General features: G+C 38.6%; 1 protein-coding gene across 17 annotated transcripts in view; it reads left to right on the top strand.

Annotated features, from left to right (window-relative positions):
* The window catches only part of ptk2ab (protein tyrosine kinase 2ab), an 82,648-nt gene that overhangs the window by 5,956 nt on the left and 52,712 nt on the right, over window positions 1-23,980 (top strand). For 5 of the 17 annotated variants that reach the window (XM_055210326.2, XM_055210323.2, XM_055210325.2 and 2 more), the window contains exons 1-2: window positions 16,196-16,660; window positions 20,375-20,601. In XM_055210326.2, the coding sequence (XP_055066301.2) occupies window positions 16,540-16,660; window positions 20,375-20,601 (348 nt within the window). In that variant the 5' untranslated portion in view covers window positions 16,196-16,539. Of the gene's footprint in view, window positions 1-7,367; window positions 7,395-8,816; window positions 9,389-16,183; window positions 16,661-20,374; window positions 20,602-23,980 lie in introns of those variants that run through there. The other 12 variants (XM_073872221.1, XM_073872220.1, XM_073872219.1 and 9 more) reach the window with 5 other exon arrangements.

Below are 23,980 nucleotides of genomic sequence, written 5' to 3'. Positions count from 1 at the left end.
CACTTGCTTTAAAGTAAAAAATCAAATCATAAAATCAAAATGTCACGTTGACTTAAATGATAAAACACATATTTTCTAAAGAAACACCCCATTTGGCATTTGGATGTTGTTGGTCCTCTTTGGCATGAAAATACATCAGGACATTTTCCACCAGCTGAATTTCTCTGTGAAATTATGAGCAAAACATTCAGACACTTTCTAATCTCAGTTTTATTATTTGACTGTTGTTCACTATCCATAAAATGTGTCAGTGACATTGGCTGCTATCCTTGCCCAATATTCAGAGAAAGTGTAAGTTCAGCTTGAAATCACAGCTCAGTTCAGCTTTTGATTTCGACATGAAGTTCAGATGATTTCTAATTGGTCCAATCGGTGAGAAAAGCAGCTGATAGGACCGGGGTTGACATGGTAGATCATCTTGGTTAGGCAGGTTAGAGCTTATGGACCACTTTTTGTTGCAAATGAGCGACCATGTTCCACAAACCATGGTACATTTAAGCCGGTGTAACTTGGTTAATCTCCTGAACTTATTGTAGGAAGAGTGTTATATTGCTTTTGATATAAACATCATTGTGGCATGACTGACAGTCTTCTGTGACTGACTGGCCATGTTTAAAGGCGGGGTGCACAATGTTTGAAAAGCGCTTTTGGAAAAGGAGACGGGCCGCCTACCAAAACACACTTGTAGCTAATTAGCAGTAAGGGGCGTGTCTACTAAACCGACATCCTTGCCAAGGTTGCGTATGTGGTGCGGGTCTTTTAAAAGAAGGTCCAGATTCTATTGGGGTAGGGGCGTGTTTGTTTAGGTGATCTCAAATATCAACATTGGCTTTCAAACATTGTGCACTCCGCCTTTAAATCTACATGGTCTCTATTAGGGATGCACCAAATATTTGGCCACCGAAAATGTTCGTCCGAATATGGCCCAAAAGAGCGTTTTTGGTTTTCGGCCGAAAGACTTTTATCACCAAAACAATACTGACGAAATGTTGTGATGACGCAAACAAACACCGCAACCTGCACATGCTTGTCTGAAGCAACATGTCTGCGGTGTGGACGTATTTAACTGCAAAAAGGCGCTAAAGTTAGCAGCTTTCTATACGCACATACACGCATGCGGTTGAATGTGTCCGGTCCAGATCTAGTCAGACGTGATCATCTATGTCCTTCAAAGATCAGAACTCTTGATGTGTAAAGTTTAGAGAGAGTTGCACTACTGTGTCTCATTCTGTAGTCCATTTACATACATTTGGCGAATAAAGCAATGAAAAACAACGTAACGTTTTTATGTGGAGCGACTATTTATGCTGGGCCATTTGGAATTTGCCCTCCGTCTGTGTGCGGCTTTAAAGCAACACTATGTAGTTTCCATGTAAAAATGACTTACAGCTCCCCCATGTGGTTGAAAAGCGCAACAGTGCCTGGTATCAGACACTCTTCTGCAGGCAGGGGGAGGGGCGGGCTGTGTTTTCTACCCTCCACCGCCACTTTCAGAGTGTGCTTGTAGCAGCTAGGAGGCTGCTCTGGTTGCAGCAACAGTACAATTTGTCCAGTTAAAAGTTGTTCTATCACTGAAATAATTTTAGAGACATTATTTAAAGGTAAAAAAAATACATAGTGTTGCTTTAAGTGCACTCAGTAGTGCGTACACGGAGAGATGCGTTTCAAAAAGCAAGCGAGCATAAAATCTTTCTGTTCTTGACAGGGCACATACAAAAATGATCTCCACAGTATTCTTTTTCTAATAAAAACATTTGTTTATGTCTTAAGTGTATGTATAGATTAAAGTCAGAAATAGGGCTGTCAACGAATATTCTAAATTCGAATATATATTCGAATAGTAAAAAAAAACGAATTTCGAATATGAAAATTAATATTCGAATAATGTTTTTTTTTTTTAAGCCCGTGGTAGTAGAGGCGTGGCTGTCTGCTTTGTGGCGCAGGGACAGGTCACAGTAGTCACACTGTCTGTCACTGTTAAAAGAGAAAACGATTTTAACCTCCCAAAAATCTAAAAAGCTATGTCTGGAAGTACTTTGGATTTTGGTCGGTAGGAGGTAAAATTGTTGAGCTGCGAGATAAAGTTGTGTTAGCATCGACCACTAGCAACATGATGTCAAATCTCGAAAATGTGCACCCAAATGAGCATGGCATCTTGTACACACTGCATATTAATTCGTTTGTCACTTTTAATGCTTAATCTTGTTCTGTACACACACACACTTCAGTAATTTGCGGGACTACAACCGCATTAACTCCCGCAAACTGCAGTGACAACCGCGTTTACAGAAACTTTGCATAGTGTGTGTAGCCTACATAACCGAACTGAACAACTAGTAGTTAATAAAGTGTTTAAACGTGCATCATGGATATGACAGGTCTCTCTTCTGAAGAAATAAATTATTAGAAGGGGGGAAAGTCTTCTGTATGCGCGATACAGAGAATGGCAGAAGCACAAGCGTTTGCTGCTCAGCGTTGCCAGATCTTGCACTAAAAAAACAGCGAACAAGAAAAATCCAATAATAAACCGGAATAAATCCAAACGCTTTACCTCAAAGATCAAAATATTGGGACTGGCACCTTCACATTTTAACAACACCAAAAACTTGATCGCTTCATGAGCCAAACGCCATAAAGCGCTAAAATGGTATGTGAGTACAAAAAAGACGAGGACCTGGCAACACTGCAAGAGCGCGCGCAGCCTCACAAATGCGTACAATACACAACGACACGACAGAGGTTTATTGCAAAACATAATGCTGTTAAATTATTTTCTTTAAAGCTGTGAGTGATAAGCACGTGAGACGGCAGACCGTTGATATGGTTATATCCGTGTCAATCATCACATTTAAATGCGGTTTTCACTCCTGAAAGTTTGCAGTGTGTACTGTACGAGACCACAATGTGTGGAACTCCAGCTAAACAGTCACGTCTTAAAACTTACTTTGCATCGCCCGCCACAAGCTCTTTGTCTGCAACACGACAAGAGGTCATAACGGAGAAATTAATTTCGTTCATTTGTAAGGACATGAGACAAGCAATGTAACCGAGGTACCATATCACTTTGATGTCTCTTGATTTACTTGTTTTGTGTATGTAATATACGTTGTCAAATATGTTTAAACTTAAATAGACTACCTATAGAAGTAGTTATGTCTCTTTATATTAATTTGTCCTGTTATTGACGTAATGCATCATTAAACGTCGTTAACGTCGTTGAAAAAATGGGCAACCAGATATTCGAATAGTTCGAATATTCGTGGGTTTTTTAGGGAGAATATTCGAATGTCATTTTTGAGTAATTTTGACAGCCCTAGTCAGAAACCAGTCTGTGCTTATTTGGTCTTAAAGAGACAGTAACCTCAATTAACCTACTTAAGTCTGTGTCACTGTGTCAGACAGTGTTATGATTCATTTAATTCGATATCTGTACCTAATGCTAATTTCAGACTTTACTTAATGTGCAACTTTGTTCTTTTTTTTTTTTTAAATTGCAATTTCTTCATTTGTTATTAGATTTTTCTCACCCCTTTTTTGCTAATCCGAAAAATAATCCGATCTGTGCCTCAAAAACTGTAATGTGATCTGAACCGCGAGTTTTGTGATTCGTCACACCCCTTGTAAAGTTAGTACACAGTGATAGCCATAAATGCAATGGTACTAATAATTGGCATACCGGTAATAATTTCTTTCTGTGTTCCGGTTTTCAGTTTTCAATCTTGGTTTCCTCTTTTTCGGTTTCGGCCAAGAATTTTCATTTCGGTGCATCCCTAGTTTCTATGTGTGAAATCAGTCAGAAGATTACGCGAATAAAACATCTTTACCTTGTCTCCAGCTCTCACCACAGCGGTACCTGTCAGTCTTACCAATAAGCCTGAAGCTGCAGAGACTATGAGGATGCAAATCACGCCTCCTGCTTGTGTTCATTTGGGACAATTTGTAATGTTCTCTTGTTTTGATTTATGGCCTTTCTCTCTCATTCTCTGCACAGTAACTGTCACTTTATCACAATTACTGTATGTTGGCATGTTGTTCCTTTGCATTTCTTAGTGAGATATTTCAGGTGAATTGCCACTTTGATAACTGTATTTATGGAGAGATCTCTCAGACATTAACTCTAAAGCTAAACATAGTTTGGGCAGAAGTATGAAACTTGGCAGCCAGTACTGACAGACATATAACCAAGTAGTACTGCAAAGTATCACAATGATGACCTTTCAATTAAAAGCAAAGTATTTCTGTTCCCTTTTAATGCAGCAAAACACAATCCATCACTGATGCAAACTCTCGCCAGCTTTGCTTGTTTACATTAGTGGTACACAGTGAGATGTGCTAAATAGTTATGTGGCATTTAAAGTGCAGTGATATTCTGCGTCTTTCAAATCGCAAAGAAAATATAATCCAGTGTTTCATGGTTTTAGTTTAAAATGGTTTAAAATGATTTTTTTATACTTTCTATTCTGTTTTTGTGGTCTACATAAATCTCCTTATTTAGGCTGCACTAAATATGTGTTAAAGATGAATCTTCCTTTTGGAATTTGTAAGATGTTGGTATTTAATTGTTTAAGAATTTCCTTAAAGGGATAGTTTACTAAAAAAGAAAAAAATTCTGCTATCATTAGCTTCGTTTACATGGACAGGACACCTTTTGCCTCCATCGAAATGAAATCATTCTGATTGATAAATCCTATCATAGCGTTTACATGAACACTTAATAGTGTGGTCGGATTGATGTGCCTGTTTATATGGCACAAGCTTCAAATCAGATTTGATCATTTGACATTGCACAAATATAGTTTTCACGCTGTGTCAAGATAAGTCTTGTAAAGGAGATTAGGAAAATTTAAAAATGACAAGACAGTCTCTTCATTTGACTTCCTTCAACAACACAAGCTTGCGTTCTTTACATCATTACGCCAATTTTACGTCTCTGCATATTATTCACACTCCAGTCCAGTAGGTGGCGGAAATGCACCTTTAAGTGGGTTTGCCAACAGCCATTAAAAAAGAAGATTGCACATGCGCAGAGCGTCCCAGTTTAAGTTATCAATCCAATCAAATGTTTACATGTCCTTTTGAGTGGATTACAAAAGATAAACCACCCCTCACAAACAGAATAGATTTTTAATCGGTTTGGCTCTTTTTATTCCAATTGAGGTGTTTACATGAAGCAAGCGAACATAAAATCTTTCTGTTCTTGACAGGGCACATACAAACAAAATGATCTCCACAGTATTCTTTTTCTAATAAAAACATTTGTTTATGTCTTAAGTGTATGTACAGATTGAAGTCAGAAACCAGTCTGTGCTTATTTGGTCTTAAAGAGACAGTAACCTCAATAAGTCTGTGTCATTAATGTCAATCAAACAAGCCAAGACAAAGAGAAAATCCCTTCTGTGGCTCTAAAAAATAATAATTATTTTTAATTTATACAATAAAGACAGTGTTATAATTAATTTCATTCGATTTCTGTACCTAATGCTAATTTTAGACCTTACTTAAAGCGGAACTCCACCCTAAAACAACATTATGCACTATATTTCATCACATATATGTAGTTGATTGTGCTGCCATCAAATGTACTAACTCATATAAAAAATTAAAGCTTTTAACTGCTACAGTAAAAAATGCACGACTACATATTCTGAACGTTCTAAATAGGGGCGGTCTTGAGGTTTAGGTGATATCGTTATTTGATTGACAGCTGCACAGGATGAGCTAACGTTAGCTTGCTTTGCTTGTGTTCATAATATGCAGTATATTTACCATAGTTACACAAAACGAGCAACAACTAAGCCAAATGATGTTTTAGATATCCATGGAAAAACTGGGCTGAAAACAGTACTCGAAGTCCTCCTGACGAAAGTGCTGGCTGCATATTCAAATTTTTGAGGAATCTGTTAATGTTGTGTCAACTGAGGGTCGCGTTGATGTAAACAATAAAAACTCCCGGTGGCCTTAATTTGATGTCCTTACACCCACATACTGCACAGGTTCTAGTCATCTTTTATCAAGGGTTTTGGCGATTTCCCCTTCAGAGACGGTAAAAGCGGAGTTACTCTTTTGTTGGGTTCGTCTGCTGGCTAACTTCAAGTTGACTTGAGTTGATTTAAGAGCAGGTTGAGCGGTAAAAGAAGCTATCAGACTTGTTCGACTTCATGCGGCGCCGCAAAAACTGACAGCCGGATGACGCTTTTAAATCGCTCTTGCGGAACTTTGACGTCATCCGGCTGTCAGTTTTTGCGGCGCCGCATGAAGTCGAACAAGCCTGAAGGCTGCATCTATCAGTGGTTAGTGGGTGGAGCTAATGACTCAGTTTCGCGCAGTGCATTTTGGTTAATTGAGTCCATCAAAGACCTTTACGAAAATTCTGCTTCAACACGCTCAATCTAATAATCGAAATCGTGCCAATTTCTTTTTTTTCTCGTGATAATAGGCTAAAATGTCTAGGGTTCAATTCCGCTTTAATGTGCAACTTTTTCTTTTTTTATAAATGTTTGCAATTTCTTTATTTGTGTTTAGATTTTCCCCACCCCTTTCCGAAAAATCCGATCCATGCCTCAAAAACTGTAATGTGATCCGAACCGAACCGTGAGTTTTGTGATCAGTCACACCCCTAGTAAAGTTAATACACAGTGATAGCCATAAATGCAATGGTACTAATAATCGGCATAATAATTTCTTTCAGTATTTCGGTTTTCGGCCTTGGTTTCCTCTTTCGGTTTTCGGTTTCGGCCAAGAATTTTCATTTCATTAGGTGCATCCCTAACCTGTATACATTTCTTTGTTCTGCTGAACACGAAGATATGTTGAAAAATGTTAATAACAAAAAGATTTGCTTGGTTACAAACATTCTTCAATATAACTTCCTTTGTGTTCAGCAGAACAAGGACATTTTTACAAGTTTGAAACAACTTTTGGTTGAGTAAATGACAGGATTTTTATTTTTCGGTGAACTATCCCTTTAAATTTTGATTTTAGATCTAGGTTTTTATGCTGTAGCTGACCGGCTCAAGCAGATCCATAATACCAAGTGAAAGCTATCAACTATTAAAATATAAGCTTTCCATTTTTGATCATGGGTGCTAAGTTTTGCATCAAGGGTTCACTTGAGCTGCAGATGCCATGTGACTGATCTCACTAGATCCACAATTTGGTTATTCCAAATGGCCGTAAACAACATTTAGTGTTCACTTTAGCTAGTGACTTCATTGTTTACTGTAGATTATCTTAGTAAGTGACAGCTAGAGGGCAACAAACAGCAACAGATTTTTTAGCGTATTTGTTTTAACTCATCGTTAAACAGAAACATTCATATTAATAATTTGCAAAGTCTTAAACAGTATTATTTTTTTCTTTTTCTGCAGATATTTCAAGGATATCATATTACGCAGGTAAGACTACCTCTTTTACCCATAACTTTGCAATGGATTTCAAACTGCCTAGCTAATGTCAGCGTAACCTTATTTTACCCCTTACAGATTGTAAATTGGGTAGAACACGTTCTGTTATGTAAAGATGAGTACGTTTTGTTCCCAAGCTTGTCATTCCCCTTTGGGCTGCCAGTATGACAATGAGCAAAATTTTTTCCCAGTTTTCTCATTTGATGTATTATTTAATTTAAGTGAATTTTCATGCAAAAATGTTCAGTATCAGTTACTTCTGGTTGTCTAAATGCATATCTGTATTAGTGCCCAGGTCTGTGTTGTTACTGTAGTGCATTGATAGTTTTGGGAAACTGGACTGTTATCAAATCAAATGCAAGGAGCCCAGCCAATCAGATGATGTTTGAGATTTTTACCCTTGATTCTTTCCGCTGCCAAGGACATTACTGTTGGTGAGAGGGTGGGCCTTTTTTTAGACAGTAGTGTTCCTGTGTGTCTCTATTGCATCTGTAGAGGCCATTATTAAGCACAAAATGGGCACTGTTAGCCGATATTTGAGAATGCAGTATAGCAGGAAATGACCTGTTTGTCCTCTCTATAGGGAACAAGTGCTTAGAATGAAAATGTATATCTTTGGGAACCATGAAAAGGTGAAACTTGAACAACAGCTAATTATTTTCAGCATTATGATTTGTTTCAAAATATTGCTTGCGATGGTCTTCGCAGTGCTGGTTGTGTTGACCTTTGCTTATACTGTCTGTAAGTCTTTTTGTCTTTACGTGGGAGTTTTATAGTCTTGCATTCATTTTGATTTCACAACAGTCTGTATTCCTTTTGATGAATTTTCTATAAACTAAAGCTTTGCATGCACTGTGGTTACATAGTTAGTTTGTTTATGGGTGTTTGCGTGTGTACACTGAAAGTATGACCTGTTGTCAAAAACAGGAAAGAAGGCTTCCTTCCTTCGCTTTGTCAGGTGCTCGCCGGACTTTGCTGCAGTCCCACACTACATGAATCTCCACAAATACCACAGCTGTCTGCAGAGTCACAAACTGTTAGTGAAACATATTGCATGTCATGTTCCTTCATTCATAAAGTGATTAGCAGCCCTTACAAACAGTAGCACTTGGTAGTTAAATATCCTGCACAATGCAGAGAATGTAAACAGACACTGGTCAAACCCTGACCCTAGTTAAACCTGATCGGCCGCTTCTTTCAGCCTGCCGGGCTTTGCTTTGTAAACATGAGCAGATCGGCAAATGGCAATCAGTTTTACGGAGCTCATTAGCATATTGAATAGAGGCCCCTCCTGTTATTTTATCTGGCCTGATTTGTTTGCTCTCCCATTGAGTAGAAACTCTCTCTCTCTCTCGTTCTCTCTCCATCCCTTTCTCTTACACGCCCTCTCCAGCTTGTGAGAATTGCACACACACATCTCTTGATCTGGATGAACTTCAGAATGGCTGCTAAAAGGAAACGTTTTAACATTTAAGGATTATACTGCTCGACATTTCTGCGTTTGTTCCAGCCTCGACTGCTGCAGTCCTCCTCTGGATTACTCTGGAGTACAGCTCTGGGATTTACTTGTCACTTTAAGATCTGTTTCACTGCTCTTGTCGGTGTATCGGTTTTTTAATGAGAGGGCAAGAAACCAGCATGCCCTGCATTTGTTTTTCTCCACCACGCTTGTTCCCATAATCGGATGTCCACGTGGATCGTCTCAGTCTTGTGCACTTCTGGATTTGAGTTTTGAGCATCATATCAATTGCCGACCTCACGCCCCGCTCCACCCCAAGCCTCTAAGGGCCGTTCTTGTGGCCCGGTTGAAGTGCGTTCGGGGTCGCTCCCTGCTCCCTATGACTGTGTCAGGAAGTAGGAGAACCGCTGGGCCCGGGAGAGAACCGAGAGTTGAGGCCAGCGGATGGAAAGCAGTGGGTGCAACCCGTTTCCTCTGTGCTGGGCACGAGGAGCCTGTGTCTACTCGTACCCTCCTCCACTGCCAAGTATGTCACCTAGATATAGCACACTGCTTCCAAAAAAACTCAATGATACTGTTTCATAGCTCTGCTTGTGGATTTGTCTTCCAGGATGTGGAGTATTGATTATCAGTGGTTTATGATAATTGAAGGGTGTAGTTTATGACCTTTGGGTCACCCGTAGCTCTATTTTGGCAATGATTGACCTGAATAAAATCTCGGATGGGTGGATGTAGTACAGTGCTGTTGAATGTGGGTTAGTTGAATCTCGCACTGGTAACTGCAACAGTAGCACATTACCTATCTATTATCTTTGTTTTTTGAAGTGACATTTTTAAGTGTCTGTTATTATCCCTATAACCAATATTTTTAGAAGATGCGTATTAGCTGGCGTCACGCACGTCTGTTATATTAGTGAGGTCAGATTATCATTCTTAAAATTTTATTAAAAACACTTTTTTATTTACTCACCCTAGCACACTTTCGTTTTGCTCTTACCTGGTGGTAATCTAGGCTCCTGACTAAACATTTCTAAAATAAATGGGTACTGTTGTTTGCCCTTGATCTAAAACTGTTTTCGCATGTACATGTATCCATTCATGGGCAAATTCAATGAAATTATTTGATTGACACGGTTCAATGAAAACAGCCTCTCTAGAGAAGGAAGTTGGAATTGATCTGTGTAATACAGTACTGAAGACTAGCTCTGTCTAAGAGCTTTAACTCATTAGTCTGAGTTTAATGAACAATCAGATCTCCTGTCAGTCTGATTATCTGCCTTCTGTCGGATGCACCGAAATGAAAATTCTTGTCCGAAACCGAAAACTGAAAAAGAGGAATGGCTGAAAACCGAAACAGTTGCAGAACAAAGTTGCAGATTAATAAGGTTTGAAATTAGCATTAGGTACAGAAATCAAATTAAATTCATCTTAACACTGTCTTTATTGTATAAATTAAATATAATTACTATATTTTTTTAGAGCTACAGAAGTGATTTCCTCTTTGTTTTGATTTGTTTGATTAACATTAATGACACAGACTTAAGTAGGTTAATTGAGGTTACTGTGTCTTTAAGACCAAATAAGCACAGACTGGTTTCTGACTGTAATCTATACATACACTTAAGACATAAACAAATGTTTTTATTAGAAAAGAATACTGTGGAGATTATTTTGTTTGTATGTGCCCTGTCAAGAACAGAAATATTTTATGTTAAATTGCTTGCTTTTTGAAATGCGTCTCTCCGTGTATGCACTACTGAGTGCACTTAAACGCGGGTTCACACACAGACAGAGGGCGAATTCCAAACAGCGCTGCATAAACAGTCACCCCACATGAAGTTGTTTTTATTGCTTTATTTGCCAAATGTATCTTAATGGACTACAGTATGAGATGCAGTAGCGCAACTCTCTCTAAAGTTTACACATCAAGAGTTCTGATCTTTGAAGGACATAAGGTTGATCACGTCTGACTGGAGCTGGACCGGACACATTCAACCTCATGTGCAACCGTGCATACAGAAAACTGCTCACTTTAGCGCCTTATTGCGGTTAAATACCTTCACACCGCAGACATGTTGCTTCAGACAAGCACGTGCAGGTCACGGTTTTTTGTTTGCGTCATCACAACATTTCGGCCGCATTGTTTCGGTGATAAAAGTCTTTCGACCGTAAACCGCTCTTTTGGGCCATATTCGGTAGGGGTGCTCCGAACAATGCCGATATCCACTAAAAATATGTGGCCGATCACCATTCTGAATCGGACAGCTGATCTTATTCACAGCTATTTTCATGTAGTATGGCTTTTTATCAGTAAGTCCTTATCGATCTGAAATCACTGTTAGTTGGAGTCGTTTATAACATGCATTTGAAAAAGCAACACTCGTCAAACATAATTATTACACATATTCTTTATTATCATGAAAATTCCTGAAAAGGTTTGAAGAACAGCAATATAAATCTATCCTTAAGCCATTTTTTGGAGCTGCATGTCATCATAGCTGGGTGTGTATTGTTTTTCGTCTACAGCGCATTTTGAGTTTCTGCACGAGAGCGCCCCCTGGCTTTTGGATGTAGCAGCATTTCACCATAATTCACCGTAATTCATTGAGAAGCATAGCAAGCGTTATCGGCTGATCGAGCATCCCTAATTTTCGGTGGCTCAATATTCGGTGCATCCCCAGCAGTGCAAAAGATCATGGGTTCAAACTATCCTGATAAAAATTTGAAAGGATTTTGGACAAAAGCGTCTGCCAAATGCATAAATGTTAAAAAATTATGCTAAATTGCAAGTGGTTCATTGGCTTGTAATCATACGAGAACCACTTTAAATGCTATTTAGCACCTATCTTTAGTCTCATCGTGCTAGATGTAGAACCATAAGTGGTGCTATAGTCGTGATATAGCACCACTTATGGTTGTGGCTACATAGGTGCTATATAGCACTTAAAGTGGTTCCCCTATGATTATGTGAACTACTTTTTAGTGCTATTTAGAAACGTTTATGTAGTGTACCAAACATCCTGCTTTAAACGTTTTTATGTTTCCCACCCTGATTATTTTGCTCCAGTTCACAGAGATTTGAATTTCATATTCAACCCTAATATTTAAACTTCATTTTAAATTTCATCTTTTTCGCTGTTACTTCTTAACAGTGTGTTGGTGGTCAAGTGTTGGCTGTTTTCAGACATATCAATGAGAAATGCGGGAAAAGATGTTAAACTCCTTTCTCATGAGACTGACTCTGTGTGAGCGGTCCTGAACATCCTTGCTGAATGGATAAAATTAAATTTCCTGCATGGCTTGTCTCCCCCACAACCAGAGGAAGATTTCTTTTGTGTGTGTACCAAATACAGATTTAGAGGCTTTAATAGATTAGATTGAGAAGTGTTCATTAGAAAAGAATGATACAGCAGGGCTCCAGACTAACTTTTTTCACTAGGAGCACTGTGGCCCACAACTGAAAATTTTAGGGGCGCAAACAGAAAATTTAGGGGCACATACCAAAAATCAACATGCTTACCAAATATTCACAATTCAACTAATTTCTACTGTATTACTAATAAATACTTCATTGACAATGATAGATAGTGCGAAAATTGTAAAAACTGATTATTTCCCACTATTAATTACATTATCTTAAAGGAGTGTAACTACTGTAGCATGTAAATAATGCACATAAATAACGTGAGCAAGAGCGCTCAACAATTTTATTGAATCAACAGGCATGTGCAACCTAGCTAGCAGGTTTCTCAAACAACAAAAATCACCAGCTAACTTTCTTTAAATTTGCAAGAACTATAGACTAATACAATAACAGTTGACGGACCATTTCGGCCGTGTGGCGCGCTTGCATGCTCGCGGTGTGAAGCACGTCCGCTTTTCTCCGAGATGTTTTATCAACTGGCTACTAGTTATCCTCCAGACAGTGACGGACCACGTCTTTCTCTCATTTGGCTGTGTGGTGAGCGTGCGTGCGCGCGGTGTGAAGCACGTCTGCGCTATTCTCCGAAATGCACTTGACTGCCTTTTGTGCAGCAAATTATTATTATAATTTTTTTTTTTTTTGACGACCTAGTTAAGGCGGTAGGGTTTCCCAGCTTAGGCGGGCCGCCCGCACTGCAAAGTGCTGTGGGAAACCCTGGTTACATGTTACCTGAAATAAGACAAGCCATTAATACCATTGTTTTCATTTTTAGATTATTACTTATTATTACTTAAAATATGTTAGAATGTTGTAGTGGGTTTGTTGGGGCATTATGAAAGGTCATCACTGGCTTTGTACTTAACTACTAAAACGTTGCTCCTGTGACAACCGTGGTCACTTTAAGTTTAAGTTGTGTATAGTAGCCTTACGCTCTAATATATGCATTAATGGTATCAAATCTGACATTCTCTAAAGCAGAGAACAAAGAAATACAAGAAAAGCTAAGATGAGAAAAAAATGCATGGAAAAAAACGAGACAACTTATTTGTTTCAAGAACATCTGTACTTTTATCATTTCTTATCTCCAGGGCTTCAGATCTACTTGGTGTCAGACTTTCTCTCTCACCTGTAATTTGTTTTGATTCTTCCAACTCCTGCCTGTAGAGAAATTGGGGGTGAAATCAAAATAAACCTTTTCATAGGAACAGACCCATCCAGTTTTAGCTTCTTTAAAAGCCGGCAGAGAATCTGTATGTTTGCTTGAGGCTATTGCTTACCTCCTGTGAGAGGACACAGAATCTGCTGCCTGGATGTCTGTGTAGAATTACCCCATGAAAGTGTCTTTCTCATGGGTTATCTGAGAGCTCCACCAGTCAACGTCTCAGTTTAACCTGAAGCTATGCAGGATGGAGAGATATGGAGGGTGGGGAGGCAGTGAATGAGAGGTTGAGAAAGACCACTCTCACTATCAGATGCTTTGGCTTATGTTTCTGGACAAAGCACACATTTTGTGGGATTGGGTCTCTCTCTCTCTCGCTCTCGATCTCTCGCTCTCTTTCGAAAGTCAATTGACTGCCCAGGTAAAGATTAAGGTAAAGCTTGTAGTAGTTGAATTCTCAGCATGTGTATGAAACATATATCTATGCAGGCATTTCATTTGTAGAGCAGTGTCTTAGCAGCACAAAGGTCAAGGGTTCAATTCCCAGGGCTTTCCAGATTAAAAACTCTTTCTCAGATGTAATTTGTTGTCTCTGGTTATGAAGCTGGATGGGAATGAATGAGGTTTTTACAGCTTGTTAGGCGAGCAGCAAAATTTTTTGCAACTGGCTTCGAGTGTAAACCATTATAAGCTTTATGTGTGCTTACAGCAGCTCAGTCTAATCACATTTAATGCTCTGCTGAGCCACAATTGCAAGATGACATAATACAAACAAAACAATTAAGTTCATTTTCATTTTTTAAGAAATAGTTTTGCCACCCAAAAAAACCCTGTGTGCTGGAGTGTTTTGTTCACTCCAGAGCACTCATGCAAATCATTTGATTAAATGAACGTCATTATATCATTCAGTCTAAAGTCACTGAACCAGTTTCATAAATAGAAATAACAGATGTAAACATAATACTCTCAGGTGTTAGACTGCAAGATTTATGGCTGTATTTAATGTTCAGATTAATTAAATGAGGCATTTCAGAAATTTTTATTGCAGTGCTGAGAATAAAATGTCCTGAAACAAATCTTTCAAATTTAAAGTTGTGCTAAAAACAATTAAATGGAGATACATCGTCATTAAATCCTGATGATGCGCACATCAACACAGCACTTTCTGTATGGATTTTAATGCGCTTTTGTAGGTAGCTAATTATTATGTGAAAACCTTCTTTTTTTTAATCAGTATTAGCGGTGTCACAGCAGTGGCGGCCGGTGACTTCTTTTTTCAAGGGTGCTTGATGCGAAGTTCATCACAACATGTATGTAGCCCATCATATGTGTGTGGTTCGTAATTTCAAAATGTGTTCTGTGCGTCGAGCGATCCTATGTGCATCTCAGGTCTTGTCAAATAAATGCCTGCTGCAGACGCATCTAAAGGGTTTATGATAAAAGAGACGTTCGCGTTTGGCAGATAGTCATATAATATCATGCGTAGTGTCTTGCATGTATTTTGTGAACATAAGCGTTTTTTTTTATCATAAATTGTTTTGACGCATATGTACCAGGCACTTATTTTGACAAAACATGTGTTGCACACAGGATCACTTGACGTGCAGAACACATATTTTGAAAACACAAGCAACACACATGACACTTCGAACACGTATTTTGAATTTGCGCCCCTCGGATGAGCAGTCACAAGCCGCCACTGGATTGTAGTTGACCCGTGATCCATATCGAAGGAATGCTTGTGAACCGCAGAATAAGTTTATTATCATTGAGTGAAAGACGGTTTTACATGCGCATGAAATCACTAAAACATGCACTGCTGGCTTATATGCCACTCGCTTAAAATACTGTTATTCAATGTACAATAAATAGATAATAATGTTACTAATTTTTCTGAACAAAAGAAATGTAATTATTAATTGACCCGTTTTGTGACGTGCATCAAATCGTGGAATTGGTTTTGGAATACGCACAGGTATTACGCAACAATACGTACCGTAAAGTTGTTGCCAATACCCTAGTGCAGTGGTTCTCAAACTGGGGGCCACGAGATGGTGCCAGGGGGGCCCCATGCAGCTTTATGACATTTTATAAAATACATAAATTTATCATGAATTCTGTCTAATTAAACCTTAATAAATAAGGCTACTAACCAACAGCACTACTTTGTGTACTGTAATATGTTTTGTCTAATTACGTTTTAAAACAAAATTGTCATAAATTTTTTTTGTGGGGGCCGCGAAGGCATGCCCTTTACACGAGGGGGGCCGCACGCTGGAAAAGTTTGAGAACCACTGCCCTAGTGTTTAGTTGATATTCATAAATATATATATTGATTGTAGTTTAAATCTCTTATCCGGGGTTAGAATCGGCTTCATTTTAATAAACCAAATTAGCTGAATTTATTGATGCAGTTTTGACACCAGATTTTGACTTAAAACAGCCTTTCTTGTGTTTACGGTAAAGTAACTTTGACATTTCTCCAGTCTGCTGTAATCTCATAACAACCAATGCATATATAAACTGTTTTATGATCTGACTGCTGTACTCCCAGGTAAACCATTGGTGTGATCTGTCTTTTTCAAACTTTTTGTATAATTGTTGTTATGAATCAAAAGGTTACAGAGTGTGGAAACTCCCTCTAAATTTGTTTTGTAAATTCTGAGGTCTTGCTTCATCTGACAGATATGTGTGTAAGCTCCTCCTCCTGGCCAAGGTCCTGTTTAACCACGTGTGTTTACTTGTGTGTGTGAGCCAGTTTGCGTGCTAGTTCTTTAGCTAGTATGAGATTAGTGTTGTGATTTTAGGGCCGTTGTTTCCAGGTCTTTTGCTCTGGGAGGTTTTCTCAGGAAGTGTCCTGTGCTCCTTAGGACAATCAGACAGGAACTGGATCACCATAGCCACATGAAACCTCGGCCAGTCGGGTCAGGATTATGATGCAGGATGTGATGTCACGCAAAGGAGGCTACGTGAATGTATTGTGTCTTTTTGAATATGTGTGCAGAGTTTTATTTCTGAAATGCACACCAAAGGTCTGACAGTAATGAAGGTGCAGATTTGATATATTTCGTTGGCGTCCTTTGGACTCGGGTGAATGTGTGCTTTGGACTTAACTGCTGTTGGCTGCCCAGTGTTTGTGTTTTTTAAGGGTTTTTTGGGCCCTGCACTACTGACATCCGAGCTGGCTTGTATCTGCTGGCCCTTCTTCAGAAAAGGTAGGGAGTTTAAACAAGAGCTAGAAACTTAAACTATAAAAAATAAATCAAAGTTATACTCTTGTGCACCCGGCGGTACCTTTATACTGAGTTTATTGTTAGTGACCATAATCTTGATTACTATGTTCATATCATCTATAAATGTAAGTTTTATTGCAGTTAGTGTCATCAAAACGGTGTAGTGGGATTGTAAACGCAACGGCAACAATTTTGTGCATATAAGCTCATTGCTACAACTGTACCTCACTGTTCTTTATCTAGCCATTGTAATGAAGCAGACAAATGCATTTAAGGAATTGTGGGAATGTTTTGGGGTGATCTGCTTGACCTGGAACAATTAGGCATTGTTGTGTTGACCTTGCAGCTCTGGAATGCCACAGTGTGCCATAGTGAATCATAGCACTTGATGCAGAATATCTCACATTATCATAAAGTCCTCAAGGCCACTCGTCTGGCATGTGCGCAGGAGACATCTGTCCATCTGAAGTGTCCCTGTCTGGACCTCTTCCTTTATTTCCCCTAAGATCCAACCTCATGTTAGACCCACAACATCCTGCTGCAGATTGTGCTTTGACAGTTAAATATTGAGCTAATAATGCTATACAAGAGAAGACTGTCACTATTTCTTCTTCATCAGTGTAGATCTAAAGCCTTGGGATTTTGGGATTGCCTTGCTTGAGTTCTGGTGACATGTTTGAACCAACTTGACTGAGCACTTTCATTGTCTTGTCTTTGTTTTGATTTATCTGCGCATCCTGAAATAGAAATGAAGGTTTTGTCCTGATTAATGTCTGGCTGTTGAAACCCGAATGGGATTTTGACTGCTGTATTGATTTTAGAGATTCTCAATGAGAATCTTCACTAATGCAGGAAACTGTTTACTATTATCACTTGAAGACAAAATAAATAGCATACATTGCACAGCAACTGTAGAAATGTGTGCCAGATTTGTTTTTTTTTGTAACTGCCCCTATTTATAGGCTGATTTTTGATCAATTTAAGACTATCAGAAATTGTTCACTCTTTCCCCACCAGCGTTTAAAAATAAAATTGCCAGCTACCGCAAACATTTTTTATGATATTCACAAAAGTTTAAGGCCTTTCAGAAAATGTTCTTCTTTCAATATATAAACATACAATTAGGGCGGCACGATTTGGGTAATTTTTCCCACTGCGGTTATTGATGCTAATATTGCAATGTGCGGTTGCGATTATAATAAATGGTATCATGAGTCAACTTGATGGGTTTTAAGGAAAATCCACACACAGTTTAGTGATAATGCTAAAATGTGTATTTGTAAAACTAGAAATGTTTTCGTATTGCCACGTGATGTAGCAACTGCTCAGTGTCAGTAATCCTAAATCCCAAATACTGCCATACAACAGACGTAGAGGTTTTTTTTTTTTAGCTCCCAGATCACTGTCAATCTCCTCTGCATCCATCTTCACTCTGGTACTTCCGCGCTGCGCACACACAAGTGACGACGCACGCCACACGTGCACTGCCTTTTTTGTTCGTCTTTCTTTCTTTTTTTAAACAGCAAGGAAAATCATCAAACTGTTATCAGAAAGTTTGTGTTAACAAGTCCACACATTTATTTATTTAATATAATTGCAACATTTTGCCGTCATATAATCGCACAGGCTGACATCGCGATTGCGATGCGATTAATTGTGCAGCACTACATACAATATATCAAATGAAAGAACAGACCCGCTGTTTTCAAACAAAAAACCTGTTTCATCTTATCTTTATTTGTTCTCTTTTTATCACCTCTCAAATATGGGTAGATTTCTTTAAAAATACAACATTTTGAGCAAAAAGCTGCGATAATTCAATTTTTGTGAAAGACTTTTGAGAAAGATCAGATTCAGAGCGATTCTCAAAACATACACAGAGTTTGAACTGTTTGCCCTAAGGGAATACTTTCTGGTTTTATATGTTGGGTAAGAGCGCCACCTGGTGGATTATAGCTGAAATATGGATTGCCGGAAAAACGTGCATTGGCAGGGAAGCATTTCTCTTAGTTTTGGTAAACCTTTCTTTAAAAGCATGTGAAAAAATTGGTCATTAAAATGTGGCTTCCCTTGTGATTCTGCACTATCCAACCACGGCACTGTCATTTAGTGCAGAGAGCTCAGTTGCATTTAAAAGGACACACCCAAAAACAGCACATTTTTGCTCACACCTACAAAGTGGCAATTTTATTATGGTGTAATAAATTATCTATATGGTATTTTAAGATAAAACTTCACATATGTACTCTGGGGACACCAAAGATTTATTTTCCATTGTTAAAAAGTGAAATGTATTCTTTAATTGATGAGTTAACGTGGTGGGGAAAGAGTTAAAAAGGCTGACAAACAGAGTCTGTTGCATAATCCAATGTTTTTCTCCGGCTAAAATAAGTAAATAAAATCTCTATTATAAATCTTCTTTACCGATATGTCACCCAATAATTTATATATTTTTCTGCTATAATATATATAACACTATAAACAATAATATATGTCATTTTATATACAAACTATAATTCTATCTTGACATGCACATTATCTGGTTCATGTTTAATTCAGAGAACTCATTGTTTTGGTGTATTCATTTTCATTGTAAGCCTTTAAAAAGTAATTATTTTAGATGCAATTTTTTAATATTTATAGCTTAAATTCTCTTCTATCTTCTAAAAACATTTAAAATCATTCCGCGGAATTTTCCAAACAATTTCCAGAGAAAAGCAAAAAAAGTCCGCGGATTTGGTCTGGCCCTGGTCATGGCCAATGTATCCTGTTAATCAAAAGAGAACAGAAAAATGCAATGAATTTGAGCTCGGTGTATGGAAAATGTAAAGAAACATCATTAGTTTAATGTTTAGTATTAATGTTCATTATATAAGTGAATAACGATCAGAAAATGTAATCTTTACACCACAAAACTATTGGTTTGGCAGATATCAGTCTGGATAATCGGCTATCGGTATCTGCGGAAACATTTCATATTGATGCATATCTAGTGAAAATGATATAATGGTGCAGCTATTGACGGTTTCAGCAGCAACATAAACAAACAGCTTTGTGAACTAAACGCAACTTCCGGGTAGACTTCCACAGAGAATCAATAACAACAGAGTCCTTATTCAGTAGTTTATTTCAGACAACAAGGGAAATAAATGACAAGTGACCTTCGTTCATATATCATATCTAACGCTTATCAACTATTACACTGAGCTAACGTTACTGTGTAAAATGTATTGATTGATTGATAGCTACTAGTCCTTGAATTCTTGCCTGGGTGCCAAACCCCTTCACACAGTTGTAATCCATGTTTGTCGTCTCCCCTCCTCTTTAGCAAACCCAAACATTTTATTTTCGTCAAAGTATTTGTATCAGAGATCAGTTTAGCCACTAGCCAGACTGATAAATGCATACAGACCAGAAGTTTACATACGTTCCGGTGCATAACTGTGACAGCGTGCTGGCGTCTGATGAAACTTAGATCTATAACCTAGCTAGTACTGTATATCTTAATGCATGTGCTTTTACACTTTGCTCATTTAAAACCTTATCAAAACTGTGATCTAATTTACTAACAAAAGTTCAAATAAGTGAGCAAGTGACAAATATCGGAATCAGCCAGTAGTTTATTTAAATCTGTATCAACCAAAATATTATTTTCTGGCCATCTGTTAACATTATCTTTCTGTGTCTTCTCTGCAGAATATGACAGACAGTTAGCACCCACCAAAGCCATGGCAGCGGCTTACCTGGACCCCAATCTGCCACATGCCCTGAACCAGGGGGTGAAGCCTCGCTTCAGCGCAGGGATGGAGCGAACGGCGGGTGCTCCGGAGCGCGTGCTAAAGGTCTTCCACTACTTCGAGAGCAGCAGTGAACCCTGCACTTGGGCCAGCAACATCAGACACGGGGACTCGACCGATGTCAGGGTAAGTGTACAGATCTGTTGGGTCACCTGGGTGTAAGCTATGACAGCTTAAGGAATGTTTTAAAAAAAATTATATCATTTAAAAAAATATTATTATTTAAATAGCAAATAAATGTAACTGTATTAATAAGGTTAATAATAATATTTACCATTCATGGTTGTTTCAACCCACATTTGTGTCAAATATATGCAAAACTAGCTGTTGGGTTATAAATAATCCATAGACCGTAAAAAAAAAGATGGACGTAGTGTCCGTGACGTCACCCATAGGTTTCTGAAGATCGTTTTTGAAGCTTAAAGTAGGCATTGACTGCCGTTGGCATCTTGGTCGCATGTCACCGCACATCACTCGCAGATATCTGAAAATGGGTAAAAAGGCGGGACATGGGTGAAGCTGAGGCATAGACTGTAAAAAAAGATGGACGACGCCCGTTCGCGCTCTTCCATTGGTAAAAAATGAAGCTGTCAGTGTCCCGACACGGCGCTGACATCTTCGGTCTTGAGTCTGCGCAGTAGCAATTTCGGGACCAGTCCTGTGCAGTAGTGAGCAGGAAGTAAAGCGCATATCACAGCTGTCAATCATGACGTGACACCACTGTTTTTATAGCATTAAATAACTAACTAAAAACAAACTTATTTTAAAAGCAAACACTTGAATTTACATCAGCGTGATAAAAACTACAGTAAATGACAGAAACCAGCTTCAGAAAAAAGATAATTGAAGTGTAATTAAATTGTTTAGTTGGTCCCAAGTTCCATTGAATAACATGGGGAGGTGGGGTTTATGACTTATACTGGGACCACTCACTAGGGGTCAATCAAGACGTTTTGGCTTTACTTTTCAGGGCTTGTGCAGCACGCTTGAGCTGAGGTAACTTGTTGCTGAAACCACGCCCGCCTAGTTCGACTCTAGTAACAGCAGTGGCTGTTCAACCGTCACACAAGTGGCCACGCCCTTAATTATGCAGAACTTTAAGGCTTAATTAAGCAATATCGCTCGAGTAGGAGTGTGATATAGCTCTATATCATCACGGCTGTGATTAGGCCAGAGGCACGAGGCCGTAGGCAATCACAGCCGTGATGATATAGAGCTATATCACACGACTCCGAGAGCGATATTGCTTTTATACAACAGTTCGACGGCACACGTTTGAAAAACGAAAACTAGAAAACAACAACGGAGTAATTTTAAAAGCCTCTTTGTTTGAGAACTACTTCTTCCGCCACGGATTTGAGGGCGGCCAGAATGACAGGTAACACTTTCGGCTGCTTTGAATCTCATATTAACTCAATGGACGGATTCGCCATTTTTAAATATTACAATTTCTTGGTCACAAAGTGTAGTTTTAAGATTAGTTCAGTCGAGAATATATATGTATTGTATTTAAATGTACAGTCGATTAGTAAAGATAGCGCCTGTTTGAACGTTTGCTTAGTGAGATACGGTACGTATGAGAACCAAAGCATGAGCGGACTTCAGTGTTCACTCGCCCCGCTGACCACCGCCCTCTCTGGGCTACATCTCTGACAGGGATTCCCTTGCTCTCATGTTGGCCTGATGATCAAAAATTAGATCAAATCACCAGTATTTGGTGTCATGATAAAACTATTACTTGTTTTCTTATTCATATTTAGTGTCTTTTGTGTTGTTATTGTTTTGGCGCGAGGTGAAAGTTAATAAAACTATACTTGTTTAATGTTACTATTGGTTTCCCATTTCATCTTAACGCGATACGAGCACTCGGTTATTATTAGACTTCGTTCTTGTCAGTACTATATAAAACTGTTTTTTATAAGTGTCAGAGAGATGTTTTTGCATGCTGCTTATAAATATACCAGTGGCGATATCTCATAACATGTTTTAATAGTCACGTCGCGATTAAATAAATGATCAATGTCCACATTTAAAAGCTGCGGTGCTTACCTGCACTTCCACGGTGTTTTTGCGTTCTGAGAATATTGCTCCAGAAAAAAATAGTTTACATTCCTCTTTCCAAGTGTTAATCATCCACACCATGTGACAAGACATTACTCCCATTAACTTTAACGTGACATCAAAGAGCGCTGATCTTTGACGGAATAATAACTTCCGATTGGGGATTCACAGACTGATTTATGAGCTAGTGAACTAATGAGACACACAGAGAGTGATTCAAAACAGCGCGGTTGTGTGTGTCTGCAGTGTTTCCATTCAGAGATGAGCCTGTTTAGAGGACCTCCATTCACTAGGTGGCGGAATGATAAGAAAGGTGAAGCAGTTACAGTGCCATTATCAGTAGAATATTGCACGCCTCTTAGCCAATCAGATTCGAGAACCAGAAAGAACTGTTGTATAATATCATTTAAAAGGATGAGTTACAAAAAAATCCACCCCCTTCACAGTTATTAGCTATATAGACCAAAAACAATTTTCTTACCAGGTTGTAAACATATTATTTCCTGCTGTAAAGTTTGCCATTTTAACATGGAGGTCTATGGGTATTGACTCGCTTTTGGAGCCAGCCACTAGCGGGCAGTCGATGAATTGCAGTTTAAATGACTTCCGTATTGGCTTCATCAGAGAGATCGGATGATTGCCCATCGAAAAAACCCTATTCTGCGTTGTTGATTCCCAACTATGGTTTGAAACAACCTAGCATTTGGGTTAAAAATTCCTCTTGAGCTCCAGGCTGTGCAGAGTTGTTCAGAATGCAGCTTGGCGCGGTGTAGACCCGAGTGCTCGTGGTAAAACCCCTCAGACAATGGCTTACTACTCTAAATTATTTAATGAGGTTGGTTTTTGAAGGAGAGTAGCTGTGAGACTTCAAAGTGCATTGTCCTGCTTTTATCGCCTGCACGGCTGCTGTTACCCAGTTTTTTGCTGTTTCTTGCAGGTTTACACTTCATAATTTTCTAGGGCGAAACCTCATCAAAATATCTAAAGACCTGCTGTATTCAGTGCACCTATACTGAACCACTACTAATTTAATAGATTAAATTCTGTTTTGGGGTTAAGTGTGATAAAAGCTTGTAATTAATCTGGGTTTTGCCTCTTTAATAAGTTGCGTATGCTGTATGTTAATATTTAATGTCTGTAAGTGCACTTGAGAGATATCAGCTATCGTTATTCATCAAACACTAATGTAACCTATCATATCAGATCTGCACTAATGCATTTTGCAATTCGCATAATGAATTAAATAACATGTTTTTATCCTGTTAGACATTGTGTATGATGTTTCAGCCGAGTCTTGAATGCCCTGCACTCTTGTCTCTTTTTTCTTGCCCAGCTCTCTCTTCCATTCAACATATTGACCCACCGCATGACACTTTAATCAATGAGAGATTCTACTGATCTTCTTCAGCATCTTCTTAGTTCAGATGTGTGCTGCTTTGGATAT

Source organism: Misgurnus anguillicaudatus, chromosome 10, assembly GCF_027580225.2.
Source record: "Misgurnus anguillicaudatus chromosome 10, ASM2758022v2, whole genome shotgun sequence".
Lineage (NCBI taxonomy): Eukaryota > Metazoa > Chordata > Actinopteri > Cypriniformes > Cobitidae > Misgurnus > Misgurnus anguillicaudatus.
The sequence above is the reverse complement of the archived record's forward strand: the minus strand, read 5'-3'. Positions and strand labels throughout refer to the sequence as shown.